Here is a 21233-nt window from a genome sequence, read left to right as displayed (position 1 = left end):
ATGCCGTCTTCCTGTTCAGCACTTCCATTTCGAGTCTGGGAGTCTTGTATGAAGTTTGCTGTGGATCCTCACAAAGAACAGAGGGTTTGGCCCACACATAGGTGGAGGGAAAAGCGTGGGTGACACAGGCCCTGAATGTCCCCAGACGTGGCTGTGAGGGAGCACCCAGAGCTCTTTGTTATCAGCATGTGTCAGGGCTGTGCCGGGGGAGGACCCGTGGAGCCCCCGAGCGCTGCCGCAGGACAGATGTTCCCTTCCCGCTTATCTTCTATCATCATCTCTCCAGGGACAAGTTGCAGAGCGGCAGGTTAAGAATGTGGTACAACATTGGGCGGTCAGCTCATTTTAATAAATTCCACAGTACCCTGTGTTGTAGGTCTCTCTTCTCTTTGACTTTAACCGCTGGCCTTTTATATTCCCTTACTCGACTCGTACTCCTCCTGCCCCCAAAGGACATCAGGTTCTCATACTGTGGAAGCCCCAAGAAGAGCATGTCCAATCCTGTGGTAGCCATATGTGGGGAAGGAAGGTGTGCAAAAGCCTGACGGGTCTCTAGTAAGCCCCTGGGCCCCACTGTCACAGAGCAAGCATTGTCTCACCAGCTACACCGGGGAGGTGTGGCAAGACGAGTCCAGATGGCAGGGAGTGCTGTAGAGTGGATTCCAGGGGAACAACCTATTTCCTAAAAACCACCTTCCCTGCCCTGCCCAAGACCTGGGTTCCCCATGGGCACTGCATTGTTGTGGTTGCTGAGTTTCCTCTTTAGCTGCTCAGCCAGGCTCAGGCTGGGCGTGTCACCAGCTCTGTTCTCCCTAGACCTGAGGATAGGGTTTTAGTTGTTGTACGTACGAACATACATCAGAAGCTACAAACACAATAGTTCTGACTAGAGTGGGATCCAAGGGGAGGGGAAAACCTCTCCGACTGTCCCGCTTCTGTGAGCACATCCTTTCCTGATTCCTCAGGATGTTCAAAATAAAGGAATTGGTGTTGAGAAACGGGAGCTAGTCCCCAAGCCTGGGATCTTGGTAAACGAGGACTTCAGTGTGAACAGGAAGGGAGTGAGCTCTCCTAGTGGCAGCATTAAGCTTAGATGGGAGAGAGAGAGGGGGAGTGTGTACTTGCCACTCATGGGCCAAGGATCTGGAAAGTGCTCTGCTCTCAGCCAGCCCATCCAGCTGGGCAGCGCCAGTGGGAGGGAAGCCACCCCAGGTCGTCCTGTTCCCACCCACACGACAGCCTCCGCCTCGCTCCTGACCCCCTCCTTAAACCACTTGTCAGCCGACAGGGCTTCTGGGGTTTGCCAAGGCCATGTTTGGGTCTGGAGGGCAGTATGGCCTGGCCTGGGCCAAATGGCCACCTCTGGTCCTTAGACCTGAGAGTGGGCAGATGAGTTTAGCCAAAGAGGATGGAGATCTCATGCTGGGTGTGTGTCCACTCCGAGACCCCGAAAGTCTTCGGTTGCCGCGTGTAGTTACCTACGCCAAGTGGTGAAGAAAGATGACACTGTCTAGGGGCACCTGGGGGGCTGGTTGGTTGACCCTTGATCTTGGCTCAGGTCATGATCTTGGCTGTGAGATTGAGCCCAACGTCGGGCTCAGCATGGAGTCCGCTTCTCCCTCCCTCCGTTCCACCCCATGCTCTGGGGTGCCCTTGCTCTCAAAAAAAAAAAAAAGTCATTCACAGAAAACTGACACTCCCAGACTTAATAGACTGTGAAGTGACTGTGGCTCTGGGCCTGCACCAGGCAGCCGGGGGGATTTTCCTCCTGAGAGTGCTGGAGACTGGATAGGCTCCCCATGGGAAGGGACCCGGGGGTCTCAAGCTGTTGATCCAGGATGAAGGCGGGTCTCAGCCCATCGGGCTCCGCATTCGGTTCACTTGGGGACCATCTTCCAAGTGCAGGTCGCAGGGCGCACCCCGCACTCCGGAGATGGGGTAGTGGGGATGGGGGGTCATGGCCTGGGAAGAGCAAGAAGGGCCTCCCCAGCTCCTCGCGTCCTACATTCGGGGTGAGCGTTGTAATGAGCAGACACAAAACACACTTGAAGTCAAAAAGGTAAGAGAACCGTGTGAACCGAGCTGCCTTTTTTCATATTAGCTGGACTCTGGTCACTAACAGAACAATACAATAGCAGCTGAGACACAACACGGACTCAGAAGTCTGAGATTTCCAGACTCAAAAGCGCACTAACACGGATGGTCCTGTGTCGGGGGTGGGTGGGGAGCAGGTGAAGGGGTTTCCCCAGGTGCCGGCTAAGCACCCTGGTTGCCGAGAAAGGCGACGGCGGGAGTCCTCTCTGCAGGCCACTGGGCCACGTTGCAAATAATCGTATCTGACCTGGCAATTCTAAGGATCTGCTGACAGAAACCCCTTTGCGGGCTCTTCACTGCACTGTAACCACTCGTAGGAGACGCCCACATAACCGTCGGGTACAGACGGTCAAGGCATTCAGTAGAACGGGGCCCGTGGCCGCTCGAAGCTGCCAGAGCTGATGGGGCCTGCGTCCCAGCCTGAGTGAGCACAAGCAGTGTGGGGAGAGCAAACACCCAGCAGGCCATGCGTGTGCGCGTGTGTGTGCGCGCGCGTGTGTGTGTGCACACATTCCCGCGTGTGCACAGAGCCTTTCTGAAAGAGCAGACAAAGGGGTGGGAGGAGACTGGGGGCCCGAGGAGACTACACAGCCCTGGGCATGTGTCCGCGAGACTCATCTTAAATCTCGAGCCTCCCAAGGGAGGAAAGAGGCTCAGAAACCAATTGCTCGAGTCCCGTCCCACGGCGGAGGCCAGAGGCAGGCCCTGTGACTCCCACGTCCACTTGGAGCCTCTCCTAGCCCACAAATGCGTTGCTGAACTTGAAGCCTGAGGCTTTCCAGTCCCGCACTGGCGGTTGTTATGAGGGAGGGTCAGTGAAGCCCCAAATGTAGGCCCCCGAGTGAAAACACCTGAGGAGTCCTCGCTGCTGTTCCTGGGGCCGAAGGCTGGTTCCATCCCTGCGGCTGACTGTTGGATGGGGAGGGTCATGAGCGGATGGGCCCGGGGTGGACTGGCCTCCGCAGCTTCTGACCCGCCCCGGGGACCGTGCACACTCAGCTCCTTGGCTTGACAAGTAGAGTTGCCAGACTCAGCAAGTAAAAATTTAAGAAACTGCATGGGACACGTATTTGTTGTCTGAAATTGAAATTGAACTGCGTAACACTATCGGGAGGCCTCAGAGTCCTGGGTATCAGGAGCCCAGCCTCAGCCTGTGTGTGCGGTGTGGCCCACAGAAAGGCGCTCCTCGATGTTCATAGCGGCAACGGCCGCAGTCGCCAAACTGTGGGAAGAACCAAGATGCCCTTCCACGGACGAATGGATAAGGAAGATGTGGTCCATAGACACTATGGAGTATGATGCCTCCATCAGAAAGGATGAATCCCCAACTTTTGTAGCAACATGGACGGGGCTGGAAGAGATGATGCTGAGTGAAATCAGTCAAGCAGAGAGAGTCAATTATCATGTGGTTTCACTGATTTGTGGAGCATAACAAATAGCATGGAGGACAAGGGGAAATGGAGAGGAGAAGGGAGTTGAGGGAAATTGGAAGGGGAGGTGAACCATGAGAGACTATGGACTCTGAAAAACTATCTGAGGGTTTTGAAGGAGCGGGGGGTGGGAGGTTGGATCCAGGTGGTGGGTGTTGGAGAGGGCACGGACTGCATGCAGCACTGGGTGTGGTGCAAAGACAATGAATACTGTTCCGCTGGAAAAAAAAAAATAAAAAAAAAAACAAAAACAACGAAAGGCGCTCCTCGGAGCCTCAGTCTCATCTGCCAAGTGGAACAGGGACAGAAAGCGTCATGAAGCACGTCCAAGAGGCTCTGAAACCGGGCGGGGAGGCCTTGGGGATCAGCACCCCCAAGCCTGAAACCACATTCCCAGCCACAGCCACCAGGGGGCAGCAGCACCTCACGCTCCAGGCTCCTCTGCCCAGCTGGGAGCGTGACCCAACTGTCAGGTTCCAGTCACTCTGCAAACTCGAGACCAAGGCCCCTGGAGAGCCCTGACTGTGCCAGGAGGTCTGTGGGAACAGGAGCGTGCTCTGGCTCAGAAGGAGATCCAGGGCCAGCCATAGTAGTGGATCTGGGGCTTTGAGAAAGGGGCTCCAGGCAGCCTTGGCCCCAACCAGGCCACCGCCCCCCAAAACTCTTCCTGAGCCCCATAGGTGAAGCTCATCCCCCAGCCCAGCCATCGCCCCTCCTGCCTCACACCCGCTGCACCAGCCTTTTAACAGCCTTGCTCCCCATGCCTGTCCAGAGTGGGTAACACCCCAGCCACATCCTGAGGTGACCTGGTGACCCTGCCTACTAGCCCTCTTGCCCTGGACACGGCCCTCCCTGTCCTCTCCTATAAGACGGTGGCGTTGCAGCTCGGCCTCCCTGCTGCAGTGTGGGGTTGGGAGGCAGAGGGGCGCTGCTCTCATGGGATCCCCACCCACTGTGCTCTCCTGGGAGCCAGGGTCCAGGTCCCCGCCCACCTCCATGCATCGGTACCTAAGGCTACCAGGCTTCCTCCCTCCCCGTCTTTGTGCATGGTCCCAGGCCCAGGTTCTTCCCACACCAGAGCTGCCTCCATGGCCGTGGCGGGGGGGCAGGCGTCCCTTCCTAACCCTGGCTCTGGCCCCATGGCCCCCACATCCGGGGGATCGAGGAGCCACTTGGTAGCTCTCCCTCTGAACTGGGGAGTCTGAAGAGCAGGTGTTGACTCAGGGAGTAGCTTCCCCCTCCCCCAAGGCCCTGCAGCCAGCCCTTCCTTCTGGCAGCCGATGTGCAGGGTCAATGTCACTGTCTTACAGGAGACGTCAAGGAGGGCCTTGTCCAGGGTCACGGGGCTCCTCATTGGCCAAGCTGAGACTCGTCCCTCTGCCCCTGTGTCTGGGGTGGCCGTGGCTTCCCTGCAGCACCAGAGAATAGGGACGGGCCACGTGCTGAGTCTCAGTCATCATTCCCCGTCGCTAACCCGATGCTGGGCCAGGCACTGGATCCAAGACAAAGTGAGGAGTTGGGTGGACAATCCGAGGTCAGTACGAGGGAAGCAGTGCTATGACTGAGGGGAGCCTGGGGCGCTATAAGCCATCTGGGAGGAGTCGGGGATGGCTTCCTGGAGGAAGGGACATTTGCATGTAGTCTTGAAAAGGGCTCGGAGTGTGGGTGAGCATGCGGTTCAGGGAGGACGAGGCAGGAAGGCCGCTGTTGTCGAAACTGGGGACAAGAGCCCCAGCAGCCAAGTCGGGCCAGGCTGAGGCCAGAGGCACAGGGGTTTCCACCCCACACACTAGGATGGGCGGCCGGGGCTACCACTCAACACAGCCTCACCCCTGTCTTCTGGAGCCAGCCACTTGCCCACACAGGCCCAGGCCAGGTGCAGCGGACCCTGGACGCCACATCTGCATAGGACATGCCTGGCTGTGTGTCTGTGACCCCTCCACACAGGACGGACACACGCTCCAGCCTGGACCAGCCAGGCTCCCATCTGCGGAGGCTCCAGAACCAAACACACCACTGGTCCACAGACACACAGACACACACAGACACACACGCACACACATCCAGGGCAAGGGGGACGGTCTGGGGGCCGTGATGCAGCTAGTTCTCATTCTGCTACTGACTTCTGGGACCTGAGCAAGCCCGAGGGGCCTGGCTGATGGCTCGTAGAGCACTGGGAGCCAGTGGCATGTCCCTGGGACCCGTCCCCTCCCCTCCCCAGTCTCCTCTCTGCTCGCCACCAGGTGGAGCACGTGCACCACAGAGACCCTTGGAAACAGAGCAGCAGGGTCCCGGAGAACAGGGATGCGGGGTGGGGGGGGTTGCGCGTGTGGCACACATGTGGGAGATGGGGACACACCCAGCCCACAGGTGGGGAGACTGGCCAGGATGGGCCCAAGTGTGCCCTCTCGTGAACTGCAGGAGTCAGGTGGCCTGGCAGTTCCTCAGAGATGGCTCCCCTTTGGGTCTGAGCCCAGAGGTGTCCCCCCACCCTAGGGCAGTCTCAGAAGCTTCTGGAAAGAGTCCTGTAGGGGACAGAGGGGAAGTTTGCCCTCCGTGGGCAGCTGCCTTCCCTCGCCAGTTCCCTGCACTAGCCAGGCGGCACTCACCCCATGGCTCCTCTGGGCCCTGACCCAGGGTGGCGTCCCACGTGGCCATGTCCCAAGCTCTCCCTCGGGAGCGGCTCCCGCATAAACACGCCTCCGTCCAGGCCCAGGCTCACTGGGCTCCTGCACCACTGCGTCTCCCCCATCTACTCTACTCTCACCCCTTGTCCTCTCAGAGGTCTTCTGCATGTCCCCCAAGCCCAGGAGAAGGCCACGCTACAGGGCTCTGACTCCCTGAGGACCCCCGGGGTCCCCAGGCTGAGGGAAACCGGCAGAGGTGCCAGGCCCCCCGCTGCCCGCGGCACCCAGGGGCCCTGGAGCCCACCTCCACCGGCCTCGCACTGGGCCCCCCTCGACGGAACGGCCGACAAGGAGCCCGCGCCCGGCACCAGCTCAACTCAGCAGACTCAGGACGGCCCAAGGCTGGTGGCTGGTGGGAGGCCGACTTGGGCCCCATAGGCCGAGCCCTGTGCCCACCGCCCCACTCGGTGGCGCATTCCCCCTCGTCCCCTTAGAGGCGGTCAGGCCCAGTTCTGAGCTGGGGCCCTTCTTCTGGATGCCCGAGTCTCCCCTCTGGCCCCTAGGCTCCTCGAAGCGGACTATGCGCTCACTGCTGGCCCGTAACCCAGTGCAGGGCAGCTCTGGGAAAGGTTGGGGACAGAACGGACTTTTGCACAAACTCTCCTCCCTCTGGAAGACTTTCTGCAGGCCTCCAGCCTCCCCATCAGAAGTCTGATGTCCCCTCCTCAGGCAGCTGTGATGGGACTGGAAGTCAGTGCCAGTGGTCCAGCGGGGGGCCACCTGGTCTACGAGGTCCGGACAGGAGTAGGGAGCACAGCAGACGGCCCCCCACTCCCGGCCCCCAGCGGTGCCCCGCGCAGTGCCTCGGTCGGGGATGGAGATTAGGCCAGGGCGCCCAGAGCTGAGCCCTACTTAGGGACCCAGGAACAAGGCCCTGCATTTCCCCAGACACATGGGGCCCGAAAGTGGCTTCAGCTACCTGAAGACCACTCTGTGATTATGAGTCGTCCCAACTTGGGTCCTCGGGAGCTTATCCTGGGCTCCAGGCCCGAATCTGCAACCCCTTTCTGGAGCAAGCGACTTCTCCATACCCCAGGCCAGCCATCTGTACCACGCAGGTAGTCACAGCTACCTTGCAGGCTGATGGGAGGTTTACAGCAGCACATTCATCAGTGTCCGTCCTAGGAAGAAGCCCTCAGCAGATGGGGGCTTGCATCTTGCTGGCTTAATGCCAGTTCCCACAGAGGAGGCGAGCCTACCCAGAGAAAGCCTCAGGCTGCATTAATGAAAAGCCAGGGTTGAGAATGAGGGGGTATAGCCCTGCCCCCCAGGGCTTGATCAGGACCTGCCCAGATGAATACCTTAGACATCGAGCCCCGCCCTCCCACTCTCCCCTCCACATCCCAGGCCTCCTTCCTGAGATCTGAAACAACGTTCCTGCTTCAGGAGTGGTTCCTATTGTTGTAGGTCCTTGGGTGGGGGGGGTGGGGGGGGGCCACACTGACTTCTGTGAGCTCCTGCTGGGGCAGGGTCGAAGAGGACGCCCAGACCCACATCTTCCACATCTGGGCAGAAGCACTTGTGATAGTTTTGGGTTTTTTTTTTTTTTTTTTTTAAGATTTATTTATTCGGGGCGCCTGGGTGGCTCAGTGGGTTAAAGCCTCTGCCTTCGGCTCGGTTCAGGATCCCGGGGTCCTGAGATCGAGCCCCACATCGGACTCTCTCCTCAGTGGGGAGCCTGCTTCCTCCTCTCTCTCTGTCTGCCTCTCTGCCTATTTGTGATCTCTGTCAAATAAATAAATATCTTTTAAAAAAATTAAAATAAAAATAAAGATTTATTTATTTGAGAGCACACACAGTGGGGGCGGGGGTGGGGGAGAGCAGAAGAGAGGAACTTAATCAGACTATGTGCTGAGAGCAGAGCCCCATTTGGGGCTCGATCTCATGACCGTGAGATCACAACCTGAGCCAAAAACAAGAGTCAGACACTTAACCAACTGTGCCACCCACACGCCCCTGATAGCTTTATGTGCCATTTTAACTGAGTCATGGGGGCCCAGACACCTGGTCAAACATTATTCTGGGTGTGTCTATGCAGGTATTTCTGGATGAAATTGACATTTCAGTTAGTCACCTGAGTAGAGCAGATATCTGATGGCCCTTCCCAACGCAGGTGGGCCGCAGCCAATTTGTTGAAGGGCTGAACAGAGCAGGATTCAGTCAAGGGCAATTCTGCTCTGAGGGTCTTGAACTGGGATGCTGATCTCTTGCCTTCAGACCCTTTCTGGAATGATGCCATCGGTTCTCCCGGGTGGAGCTCCAGCTCACAGATATTGGGACTGTCCAGCTTCCAGAATCATGGGGGCCAATGCCTTATAATAAGGGTGTGTGTGTTTAGATCTCCGATTGGGTCTGCTTCCCTGGAGGGTCCTGCGACAGCAGTCATTCCCATCCATGCCCCACCCCCATTCCTGGCCCCGAAGCGCCCCCAACAGGCAGTACTGATTAATGTCTTCTGTAAAATTCAAGTCCCTCATGGGAGGGGAGCCCCCCTGGAAGCTCACCCCCCCACCCCTCCGCCAGGCAGAGTTGTCAAGACACCACCTTGTCACTTTCTAGCACAGACAGTGCCGCCCGCCGAGACCCACAGTTGGGGGCGCGCCGGGAACGAGCCTCTGGTGGTGCCACTGACTCGCCAGGCACTCGGGGACAGCTGGAGTTCACTAACGAGACAGCCATCGCCCCTGCCCACCTGCGAGGTTGGCTCCGAGTTCAGGCTCTGCCCACTTACCTCCATCGCCCGCCTCTCCGTTTCAGCCCTTCCACCGGAGAAGACACTGAGGCTCTGAGAGGCCCCGCAGCCCAAGGCAGGTGTGACAGACACGGCTGGCGCCCGTCTTGACTATACATCTCCAGTCCTGATCAGCCCTTCCCGCTGCCATGCCCTCCGGGGAAGGTGGGCCCTCCTCAGCCAAGGGTGCCTCTTGACTGGCCAGTCACGGTCACCTCAAACCCCCCTGCCAAGGCACTGACCTAGGTTTCAGCCAAGGAGAGGGGAAGCTGGTGGGGAGAATTCTGGAAAGTTCTCCTCCCTCTCCAGGAAGAAGAGAAGACCGGGTTGCTTCTTATCCTGCCTGTGGAATGCTGTGTCAGCTGGACTGCGGGGACCCCAAGGAGACAAGTGTGAGGACAAAAGCTAAATGAGAGATTGGGTGGTGAGGTGGTAGGCAGGGGTGGAGGGTACAGTGGAGGGTACCTGGGGGCTCCAGGGATATGCTCTCTCCAGAGGCTGGCCTCGCCAAGCCTACAGCACGCTGTCTTTGAAGTTGACGTGTGAGACAAACGTCTTACAGTACAAGCACCTTCTGCATGGTTTTGTGCTGCTGGGACCAGAGGTGTCCCTCCAGCCACTGGCTGAAAAACCAGGTCTCCCTCCAGGCCCGTGCCAATGGCTTGGGTCCCCGCTCTGTCCTCACGGGGCCTGAGAGTCAGACCTGCCAGGGACGGTCACCTTTTATTTCCAAGAGCATTTCTTGGCACAAACGGGGCAGGCATTGAAGAAAAGGCTGCGAAGACTTACAGACACAGGGACACGACAGGGGCTGAGCTGACCGACAGCAGCCCGCTGAACCCGCCTTGACCCGAGGGTCTGGAGCAGCCCGGAGGCTCTCGGGGGCCAACACGAAACTCCGAGAATTCCATTTATTTGATCATTTTTAATACAGGAAATGCCAGACCAATCAACAGGGAGGACAGACCTTACACAGATGCCTGCGTTCACTACGTGGATGGACGGACGGTCACCACGGCACTGGGCACGCATGCATTTCCTTGGAAACGGGCAGATTGAGAGAGCGCATAAATACCACAAAATAATCAGGCTCGGGGGCGGATCACGGGCCACTGGGGCGGGGGGGGGGGACCACGCATCACAGGCAACGGAGGCACGAAATACGGGACCTACACGGCACACGTCACTTCACCAGGGGCATAATTTATACACGTAAAGGAAGGAGGCCACAGTATCCGTACGTGCAAGCAGCTTTGGTCAGAGGAAATGCACGAGCGAGGTGGGGCCATGCACGGGGAGGGCTCGCCCGTCTACTTTCCCTCCGCTCTCGTCCCCACCTTTCCCACGGCCACCTGCCAACACCACATACAACAGCTGGCCTGGTCTCGATCTCAGCAAGTCCCATCCGTGTCCTTGGCGGTGTTCTCCGGGCTCCCTGGGGCGGGGACATGCCCCGGGAGCCGGAACTGTGAGCCCTGCGTGTAAACGCCTCCCCGGGGGGTGGGGGTGGGGTCCCTGGTGGGGGGCCGGGCAGGGGGACAGGAGGAGGCCAGGTGGAGGAGGGAGGCCCAGCCACCAGGCCGGGCAGGTCGCCTGGGCCCCGGTGAGCAGGAACGGTGGAGGCGGCGTCCGCTTCTGCAAGCAAAGCTTCGACGGCGGGACGAGCCTGGGTTCCTCCGCCACCGTCGGGGCGCCCGGCCCCTCAGAACTGACTGGCACTGCTGGGGTCGCATTGCAACAGCCGGACGATGGAGGGGTCGCTCTTGGCACCTTTAATGAATTCTTCCAGGGACAGTTTGCCTGCGGCGCAGGAGAGAGGAGAAATGCGGCTCAGCCGGAGCTCCGCACTCTTCATGCGTCCGGAGGTCCCGGCCGCCGCTCCCACACCGGGGGACGCCCCCTTTGGTCCAAGGCTCGCACCTTCCGAAGCTTGACCAAAGTGGGACTCCACTAACTTTGCACACCTTTCTGGAAAATCCCTTTCTGCTTTCACCACCCAGGGCAAAGTATCAGGCACCTTAAAGGACACACCCTGAGTATGACAGGCGCTGTGGCTTATGGGACAACGTCAATCCTTTTGGAAGCCACCCCAGGCTTTACGTAAGAAAGGTGGGACTCGTCCGGAAAGAAAGTCACCCGTAACTGATTTGGAGCTGAGGGGACCATGGCTGGGGGGGGCAGGGGGCAGCTGGGGACCCCCACCCATCACTGCCCAGTGCCTGCTTTCCCCTGGTGGTGGCATGGCTTGCTGCTCGCTGGCAGGATCGGCCAGTGACGCCCTCATCCTCTGTCCCTCCCACACCACCGACCCTGTTACTGCTAGGACCGGGAGTAGGAAAGTGGGTTTGAAAACTTTAGTGAGTTCTGGAGGGAAGCCATGTTGGGACACCCCCGCCCCCCTGTCAACGTGGAAGGACCTAGGTCTGAAGCTGGCCCTGTTCCAGTGACTTATGCCTTGGGGGAGTCTGTGGCTGTGAGGCTGTCGTGACAGTGACCCTGCAGATCGGCAGTAAAGGGCCCGAGAAGCCTGTGGCCTGCACCACGCCGCCACAGGCAAGATACCAATGTTTCCACATCTCAAGATCTTTAGCCCTGACCTGGTCTGGAAGATGCGCTCAGCAAGCTGGGGCCAGGGAGCCAGAAGAGGCATCCAAAAGCTTCCAGGCAGAGACCTCCCGCCAGCCCCCTGCCCGAGAGGAACACCCACTCAGCAGGAGGCAGGCAGGCTGGCCCCAGGGGAGACAATACAACACCCAGGCTCAAGGACGGACTGGGAAGCAGCCCCCTCAATGGAGGAGAAGTTCTCCGGGGCCCTGTGCCTGCACAGAGGGGCTGCTGGGCTCTGGTGCTCTCCTGTGGTTGGTAGGGACTTTTACCCACCACTCCAACTCTGATCACTCAGAGCGAGAAGCTTCTGAGAGCAGAGCCCCTCCTCCTGGTAGACAGCAGGACAGGTGAGGGGCTGACGGGGGACCCAAGGGGCTCTGGGGGTTCCTGAGCACAGTCTGGGTCTGTCCAGCAGCAGTCGGCATGTTCCTGGCGCTCAGCCCGTCTCCATGTACACTGACGGCCGGGATGGGTGTGGACGGGAGAACGCTGTGCTGGGGGGAACCCGCCAGGCCCCCCCGACCCCTGGGGAGGGTGGCAGGGAAGTTAAGACAACGTGCAGGGCCCTGCCCACTCTAGCAGCCCCCTCAAGAAGGGGTGCCCCTGAGCACCCCTGCCTTTACCTTCATCTCTCCAACAGCAACTCTCCCTTCCCGCACCAAGGCCTGGGACAGATGGACCCCGGGGCTCACAGAGGTGCCCCGCATCACAGTGCAGAGACCCGCACCACACCACAGGGATCCCAAACAAGCTGGGAAGGGGTGGGCCCAGTTGGCCTCCGGAGGAGCGGCGCGGGGAGCTCAGGCTGGAAAGCCAGGCAGGGGAGAGGGGTCGAGAGTGCCATGCCCAGGGCTCTGTGCTCACAGCACTTTGGGCATCGTCTCCCTGAATCCTCACAACCACATGAGCCTGCATTTATTATGCCCATTTCACAGAGGAGGAAGCCAAGGCTCAGGAGAGCCAAGACTCGGTGCAGGTCCATCGGAGTCTGAAGCCTGCGTCTTGCTACCCTGGAGGGTGAAGCCAGGCTTTAAATCTGCCCAAGGGCAATGCCAGGTTAAAGGCTGTCTTGTTCCACTCGTGACCATGACTAGGGAACCGCTGCCAGGCTGTCTGCTGTGCCCGGCGTGCCTTCTGCCCCTGTGCTCACACAGTAAGCCTGTCCCTGGGCCAGCTCAGTCCTCAAACCCATTTGCCAGCAGCGCTGCAGACCTTACGGAGCATTTCCTGATGCATTAGCTTGCTTTTTGTCCAGCTCAACCCAGGGGGTGTTTCCTTTTCTACTCTGTATGTCCCATTTTTTTATTGTTCAAAAGCAAATCCAACCTGACTCTCAGACTGCACTTGACAAAGCCGGCAGGAGGCCTGGACCTACCGGGTCGTAGCTGCCTGCTCTTACATGGATCCTGCAGAGTCCCACTGCCACGGTCCCCCAACAGAGCCCCTGGGGGCCGCTGGGGAGCCTGGCATCTCAGGATGACAGCAAGGGTCCCACCATTCGGGACCCTTGATCTGCACCCTCCCCCCAAACCCAAGAAGGGCCCAGGTGCCATCAGTGCCCCTGCCTCCCTGTCCCTGGGACACATCCATGGGGCTGACAGTCTCTCCTATTTTAAAAGCACTTTAAAACGACACTAGGGCTCAGCGGGGACAGGGAGCACAGAGGACACAGCCAGGACACAGACCCGGGTCTCCCTGACTGAATCCTGCCTCCTCCCTCAGGCCAGGGGGAGCTGGGGGAGGCCTGAGGAGCCGCTGAGGGAGAGGGAAGTGTTCTAAACATACCTCTGCTCTCAGTAGCCCTGCACACACGCACACACGCACACACGCACACACACGCACACACACCCACTTCTTACCGTCGTTGTTGGTGTCCATCTGCCTGAAGATCTTGTCCGTTCGTTTCTCCGGAGTGGACTCATCCTCGGGCATTTTCATCACAGAGGACACCATTTTGTATATAGCCTGCAAAGAGACACGTAGAAGCATGTGCTCCGAGATTCTGGAATGTTCCTGGGCAGGTGGGGCAGGTGTGAACTTCTGCCCAGGCCACAGAAAGGCACAGAGAGGTCGGGATGCGAGCAGCCGTCAGGATCCTTCCTCAGCTTTCTAGAGGAACATTTCCAGAATGTTCCACAGGGACTATCACAGACAGCACACCGGGCAAAGGAAACCAGACTAATTTATGTGACGTTAGAGATCAAGCAAAACCACACCACAGGGACAGCCCGGAGACTGGGGGCTGTCTGGGGTGGCAGGTGGGATAGTGCTCGGGACGACACTTGAGGGACCCTTCTGGGGGACTGCGAATGTCTCTAACTCACCAAGGGTGGTGGTCTTACAGGCATATGTGCACGACCCACCGTTCCCCAGCACACAGCTGTGAGCATTTCACTGTGTGACTGTTAGACCTCCGCTTAAAACAAGCAAGATTTTGCCCCTGACACCCATAGGGAGAACCACATTGTGACCCCCAGAAAGGTCTCTCCAGAAGGATGGAGAATGCACAGGTGCACACCCCCTGGGACAGGACATCCTCACGGGACTGGGCCACGCAGCACGCCCAAGGGCAGAGCCAAAGGCAGCACCAAGCCGCTCCAAGGTCTTGGTCGGCTTCCGAAGTACTTAAAACTCCAGTCCATGCTGAGAAGGGTATAGGAGGTCAGTATCTCACCCGGCAGGCTGAGGGGCCACGGGGAAGGGTCTTGGGTTTGGGATTGTGGTGGGGGCACCTAGCAGCCGGATCCCATTCGCACAGGTGTGGCGCACCCCCTACCTAATGTGTCTTGGTTTTGGCCAGGCTGGTCTGCTCAGCCAGCGATGGGCATGCCCGTTTGCAAAAGGGGTGACAGGTAGGCTAGGATTCCAGGGAAAAAGAATTCTCACTCCCACCGCCTCTTACAGCGAAGGGCCAGAAGGGACAACTGAGCCACACAGGTCCCACCTGTGCTGACTTACTCTGCACGAGAACCAGCTATAGGGGGCAGCGGGGTGGTCACTCCTCAGGCCAAGTGCGGCTGGTGCGGGAGCTCATGGGGTTGACGCTCTTTGCTCAAGACTTAGCTCCTGGGCCACAAAGTTCCTTACATGCAGAGAAGGCCTCTTCTCAGGAATTCTAGAACCGAATCCCCCCGGCTCCAGGGGCCCCAGGGAGCAGCAGCTTCCGGCTCTCTCCCCTCCCACAAACCCAGGCAGCTGGTGAAGGGAACCGAACGAGATTTCTTTCTGGAAAACGGCCTCACCTGCCTCTGACAGGCATGAAGGCATGAAGGGGGAAAAAGGCCTCACGGGGAGATGTTCCTTATGAGTCGGAGCCTGTTACTCTGGGACCACTAATATTTCGGTTTTCCTTTACCGCGGCACGATCCTGGGGATGTGGCACGCTCCTGGGGACGTGGCAAGCTGCGTGTCGCCGTCTCAAATACGGAGACTCGAGAAGGGCTTAGCAGGGAGCAAGGGACCTCTCCTTTAGGATTTTCAGCTCTGCTAATTCTTAGGACATGCCCTCTCTGAGCCTCGGACTTCGTGAAATGCGGAGAAGGATCCCCCACCCTGCCCTTAGCCCAGGTCTGGTCCAGAAATATTGGGTCTTATCATCCCTACGGCAGGGACCTCCCCGGCCAGGTGACAGGCAGTCCATGCTGGGGCAGGGGACAGGTGGCTTCGAGGGGATGGGGCAGGAGGGGGCGGGGGCCTTACCTGCGCGACCTCCAGCATCTTGCGCTGGGGCAGGTGGCAGGTGGCTGCAAGGGGCCCGGGGCGGGCGGGGCGGGGCCCTACCTGCATGACCTCGCGCCAGGGCAGGGGGCAGGTGGCATTCGAGGGACTCGGGGCGGGCCAGAGTGGGGCCCTACCTGCACGATCTCCAGCATCTCACTCCGGCTGATGTAGCCGTTGCCGTCCAGGTCGTACATGCTGAAGGCCCACTTGAGCTTCTGCTCCAGCTTGCCCCGGGACGTGACGCTCAGCGCGATGATGAACTCCCGGAAGTCGATGGTGCCGTCCCCGTTGGTGTCGAAGGTGCGGAAGACGTGCTCGGCGAACTTGGAGGCGTCGCCGTATGGGAAGAAGTTGGCATAGATCTTCTTGAACTCGTCCACGGTCAGGTGGCCGGTGGGGCAGTCCTTCAGGAAGCCCTTGTACCACTCCTGCAGCTCGTGGTCGGTGAACTCCGTGTTCTCGCGTAGGTCCTGCAGCACCTCGGGCCGCAGCTTGCTGTTCTGCTTGCCCATGGCAGCGGCTGGTCACCCCTGCAAGACGGGCGGGGGCGGGGGGAGGGGGTCAGCAGGGGCAGGTGCCCCCGGGAGGGGGCTGCTGCGTGGAGAGGCCCCCACCGTGCACGAACGCCCTGCGGGGAGGGGGACCATTCGTGGGCACATCCTGTCTCCGGGATTGTGTTAATTGGGGGGAGGGGCGGGATGCAACCGAAATCAGTGGAATGAGGTGGTCGCTGCCGGCCGAGCGCACCCGTGACCCTGGGATCTGAACGGCTCTCTCCTCTCTTCGGCACCATGTTCTGCTTTTGGAACAGGAGTCCAGAAACTCTGAAGGTGTCCCCTCTCTGTTTTGCCTCTGAGAAGCTCCCCGGGGTGGGGGGCGGGGTGGGGTGGCTCTAGAATTAGAACGGAGCAGCCCACCATGTTTCCCGAATGCGACCAGTAGCAAATCGGGCGCCGTGGGAGCGCGGGACGTGCCCCCCATGCAGCTCCCGGCGCGGCCCGGATGGAGGACTGATCCGCAGTGACATGGCGGCCACACACTGACCCAGCTGTCACCTCCCCAGCTCATTTCATGGTCCGGCTCTGACGGTAACATGGAACAGTCATCATTTTTCAAACATACAGAAGATGAGACCATCAGAGTGAAATGTTTCCCGCCCCCGTCCCGGAGACGCCCGCTTGGAACTGCTTCCGTATTTAGGAACCCCAAACAGTGTGCACCGCACCCCCATTCAGTAAGAGGACAGCCGGAGCTCATCTCTTCTCCCCGGCACGTCCTCCTGACTCCCTCCTGGGTTTTATTAGCTTTATGATACATATCCCTGTTTTTACTTGTTATCTATACAGCTTTATCTTTTTAAAAAGATTTTATTTATTCATTTGTGGGAGAAAGCAAGCAGGTGCAATTGGGGGGAGGGGCAGAAGGAGAGAGGATCTCAGGCAGACCCCCCCCCCCCCCCCGCCCCCGACACAGGGCTCGATCTCGCGATCCTGAGCTGAGAGTGAGAGCCAGACGCTTGACTGACCGAGCCACCCAGGTGCCCCTTTATGACTTTAAATTACATAGTTCAAGTTCCTTTCCTAACTTCTATGGAGGGCAGCCTGGCCATGTCTTTCCAAAGCTGCAAATGCCCAGCTCTTCCATTCGGAGTAGCTACAGATACTCCAGCCGGGAAAACAGCACACATGTGCTGGGCTTGCTGCCCCGATTTCTGTAACAACCCAGGCGTCCGTCACCGCGTACCGAGAAGCAGTAACCAAGATGTGTTTTTAAGTGAAAAGAGAAAGTGCGCAGCAGCACAGAGTTTGCTGCCCTTCGTGAAAAAGACAGAAAACAATGTACACATGCGTGTTTCCGTGTCTGCAAGGACCCGTGAGGATGTGGCATTGCCTAGAGAGAGATGGCTGATGGACAAGGTTGGAATGGGGAGTTTTTATTGTAAATCCTTTTGCAATTTTAAAATGCTGACCTCTGTGTATGTATCTTCATACAAGGAGCACCTGGGGGGCTCCGTCGGTTAAGCCTCTGCCTTCCGCTCGGGTCATGATCTCAGGGTCCTGGGATCCAGTCCTGCTCCGGCTCCCTGCTCAGTGGGGAGCCTACTTCCCTCTCCTTCTGTTGCTCCCCCTGCTCACGGGCACACTCACGCTCTTTCTCAAATAAATAAATAAATAACATCTCTAAAAATAAATAAATAAACAAAAATAAAAATAGCCCGACCTCTATTTCTTCATTGAGAAACTTCCCTCTTGGTTCTCTCCCCATAAGATTAAGTTACTGATCTCCCCTTTTCTTTATCAGCTTCTGTTCTGAGAACCACCATTTTTACAACGTCAGGGTTTACAATCTCTACTTTCTGCCCTTACCTATGGGCTGATCCTAAAAAAGCAGAAACCAGCGAATGTTTGAGGAAGCTAATTGTCAGGGTAGGACCCGCCCTGGGGGAACCATCCTTGCCTCACTCCAGTCCACACAGAACCTTCGAGGTCACCTCGCCAAGTGCAGCGTGTCCTAGAACGAGGACACACATGACCTTTGTTCCACAGGAGCTGAGAGGTCACAGGAAGTCAAGGTCTCAAGGTCAGGGAACCCCACGCCTTCACCAGTCAGCTCTCTGACCCACCCTAGGACGTGCAGCGGCACGGTCTGGAAGGCCCCCAAAAGTCCTGGCATTCACAGGTCGCTGATTCTGCTTCTGGTCCCTTCAGAAACTCAGTTAATTAGTAAGATTTTTTTTTTTTTTTTTTGTAATGACCACTGTGATTCCTACATGAAAAATAAAGGTGAATGTGGAAATCAAGATGTCGGACGGGAGAAGGAAAACCAACCAAGAAGCAGGTCAGATCTCTGTCCACTGGGAAACCTTCAGGCCAGGTTTGGGGCTGCGGCTGCCTCTTGATTCTGCGTTTTCTGTCATGCTCTTGGGGCCCCACCCAGACCAGCTCCCCAGTCCTTCCAGGTGTCCTCCTGGCGGGCCTGATGGCAGGCCATTGGTATGGCCTTGCCTGCCAAACCCAAGGACCGGAGCTGAGGGCACAGGGAGAAACCACGTGGGTGTTGTCATGGCCTTAGGTCAGGTGCCCATCCTTCTCTGCCTGTCCATCTGTCCACCCACAGGCTCTCCTGCTCCCACTCCAAGGTGGGGATCAGATCCAGGCAGCCTTGGGCATGACCCCGAGACCCGCCCTGAGGCTGGTCCCCTCGCTGAGGCACCCCCTGCCCAGGCCAGCCTCCTGGGGGCGTGTTCTCGAGCACACATGTCTACACACACGGAGGGGAGCTCGGAATCCAGGAGGCCCCTGGTGCAGCGTGGGGACCCCCCAAAGGTGACCCCGCAGAAGCCACTGAGCGGGCAGGCCAGGCCGCAGGGAGAGCCCTCAGAGCTCAGGGCTACGGACACCCTCCGCTCTCTCTGTCTCCAGGGCACCCTTCTGCAGCCCAGCTCCCAAGTGCTTTCTCTGCTCCCATGAGGGTCCCTTTATTAACCTGCCAGCCGCACCCCTGCTTTGTCTGCTCTGTTTAAACGGCCTCCTGGCCTCCTCCTGTCACTTAGGACTTCTGCAAGGCAAATTTGGGACTGCAAAACTTGGAGCCCAGCTGGCCCGGCGGGTGGCCAGAGAAACCCCCACACAGGATGACGCGCTGCGTGGCTTCCTACTGGCAGCCTCGCCTCTCTGTGTCCTCGGAGCACTGAGCAGCACCCGCCCCAGGGCTCCCAGACGCCACCTAGGACATCCTGAGGGCTTTAAGCACTTCCAGGTCAGAGGCACGTGGGCCTGAAACGGGCTCATTTCCAACCCTTTCATCAGTTCAGCTGCTCTCGAAGCCCCGATACGGCATGCTCTCCTCGAGTTGTGGGCATGTCCTAGCCAGCGACCCGGGTGGGCACCCCAACAGTTGTCCAGGGTCTCCCCATGGGGCCTCCCACCTGCAGCTTCAGCGGCCGCAGAGCCCCACGCACGGTGGGCCTGGGCCTCGGATGGTTCCTTCCGCACCTGCTCATCCTCGTTCTTCACTCCGTCTGCTGTTCCCACCAGCAGCAGCGTGTGTCCCCGTGTCCCCAAAGGGGGCACATCATACCACGTGGGGTGCAGCGGGAGAGGACCAGCGTGAGCAGGGCGGGCCGGCCGCCGTTCTGGACGGAACCCCCAAATTCACCTTGGAATGCGACTGGATTTGGAAACGGGGTCTTTAAGAGGTAATTAAGGTCAAATGAAGTCATTGGGGTGGGTCCTGACCCAATGTGACTGGGGCCCTTAGGAGACACAGAGGGAAGGGCGTCTCGGTGGCTCAGTTGGTTAAGTATCTGCCTTCAGCTCAGGTCATTCAGGGTTGTGGGATCGAGCCCCACGTCAGGCTCCCTGCTCAGCGGGGAGTCTCTTTCTCTGCTCATGCTCTCTCTTGTGCTCTCTATCTCAAATAAATAAAATTGTATCTTCAAAAAGAAAAAAGACACAGATGGAAGGCCACGCGAGGTCACAGCAAGAAGATAGCCGTCTGCAAGCCCAGGAGAGGCCTCAGAAGGGACCAAACCCGTGACACCTTGATCTCAGACTTCTGGCCTCCGGGATTGTCAGAAAATAATGTTTCTGAAGCTGCCCGGTCTGTGTTACTTGGTTCTGACAGCCCCGGGATGCTAGCTCAGCTGCCCCTGGCCACGGACTGCGTCAGCAGATGCCATTAGTGTCTGTGGGCCGGGCACCGGGAGGTTCCCACGGCCTCCCTCCCAACCTGCCAGCAGGCTCCAGAGGCAAAGCCAGCACTCGGCCCAGGGCTGTCCGGCCCCTGCCCCACACCCTGCAGCGGGCAGCCATGGGAGGAGCCACGGGAGGGTCCACGGGAGGGCCACGTGGGCATGGACAGCACCTTCACCGGGCCGCCTCGGATCGTTGATGGCTCATCCTTTACCCTGATTAGCATCCTGTCTCTTTCACCATGGAAACAAGCGGCCTTCTGTCAAGTTCTAGGCTCTGCGGGCTCAGGATCGGTCCCTTCAGAGTCCACTCACCTCGCTGAAGACCAAATCCACACTCAGAATGATGCTATCGGTCTGCCTCAGGATGTGTCTGTGATTTATGTTCTTTCAGATCCCACAGAAACGCCAAACCCCCGACACCTGCTCTGCCTGAGACAACACGTGTTTACGGAAAGGAAGGCACCAGATTAGGGAGAGGGACCAGTATGGTCAACCCAAAGCTGAAAGGTCACAGGCAGAGAGAGAGCTCAGCGGTGCGCCCGAGGGGTGGCCTCACACCTTGCCAGCTCCTTCCTGCGTGTGTCCCTGAAGCTGACCCATGAGACTGTGAGTCCCCCTTCTCACAGTGCTTCCAAATGGGGGGTGGAGGGTGTTCCTGAGAGGCTGCGTGCAGGGAGAGGGCCTCCTTCCTAAACTAGGGTTTCTTCCTGACAGTCTAATATCCCCAGGTCTGGAGGTCCCAGGTGGGGGAGTCTCTCACCACAAGCAGTGACCCCTCCCAAGAAAGGTAAAGGATTCCGGGAAGGGAATACAGCATTCCCTGGAAGATTCTGGAAATGTGAGGTCTACATGTTGGTGTGCCCCACCTCACCCTGTACTGGGTCCTGAGTCATTTAATTGTGGGGATGCTTACCCGCACATGTCCCCAAGCCGGTGCTCTGTACCCCAAAAACCCAAGCCCAGAAGTGGGGGCACCCTGGCCATCAGCATGTTTTCGGGGCCTGGCACCAGGCTGGGCACACAGGGGGTGCAGTCTCCTGGAGCCCATCAGGCCCTCTGAATGGCCAGGGATGCACCTTCTTGTTCTCGATGTGCTCAGGCAGTTACCACACAGGTGCCTATGGATGGGGTGGGGGTGGGGTGGGTGGTACTCCTGGGACAAACGATTACATTCCCACAGGGACGGGGCGGGGGGGGGGGGGGGGCGGCTAGGTAGTCTGCCTAGGAAGACAGCATGCGTAATCAAAACCGAAAGATAAGTGTAAGGG

The 21233-nt window shown here is 58.6% G+C and overlaps 1 protein-coding gene across 2 annotated transcripts in view; it reads right to left on the bottom strand.

The window, feature by feature from the left end:
• Nucleotides 1-9839: 9839 nt before the first annotated feature.
• Nucleotides 9840-21233, bottom strand: part of HPCAL1 (hippocalcin like 1) — a 109377-nt gene continuing 97983 nt past the window's right edge. For both annotated transcript variants that reach the window (XM_047745268.1, XM_047745270.1), the window contains exons 2-4: nucleotides 15404-15799; nucleotides 13409-13514; nucleotides 9840-10742 (exon numbers count right to left, since the gene is read on the bottom strand). In XM_047745268.1, coding sequence (XP_047601224.1) covers nucleotides 10645-10742; nucleotides 13409-13514; nucleotides 15404-15781 — 582 coding nt within the window. In that variant the 5' untranslated portion in view covers nucleotides 15782-15799 and the 3' untranslated portion in view covers nucleotides 9840-10644. The remainder of the gene's footprint in view (nucleotides 10743-13408; nucleotides 13515-15403; nucleotides 15800-21233) is intronic.

This window comes from Lutra lutra, chromosome 9 (genome assembly GCF_902655055.1).
Source record: "Lutra lutra chromosome 9, mLutLut1.2, whole genome shotgun sequence".
Lineage (NCBI taxonomy): Eukaryota > Metazoa > Chordata > Mammalia > Carnivora > Mustelidae > Lutra > Lutra lutra.
Note: the sequence above shows the minus strand (reverse complement) of the source record. Positions and strands in the feature narration are given on the sequence as shown.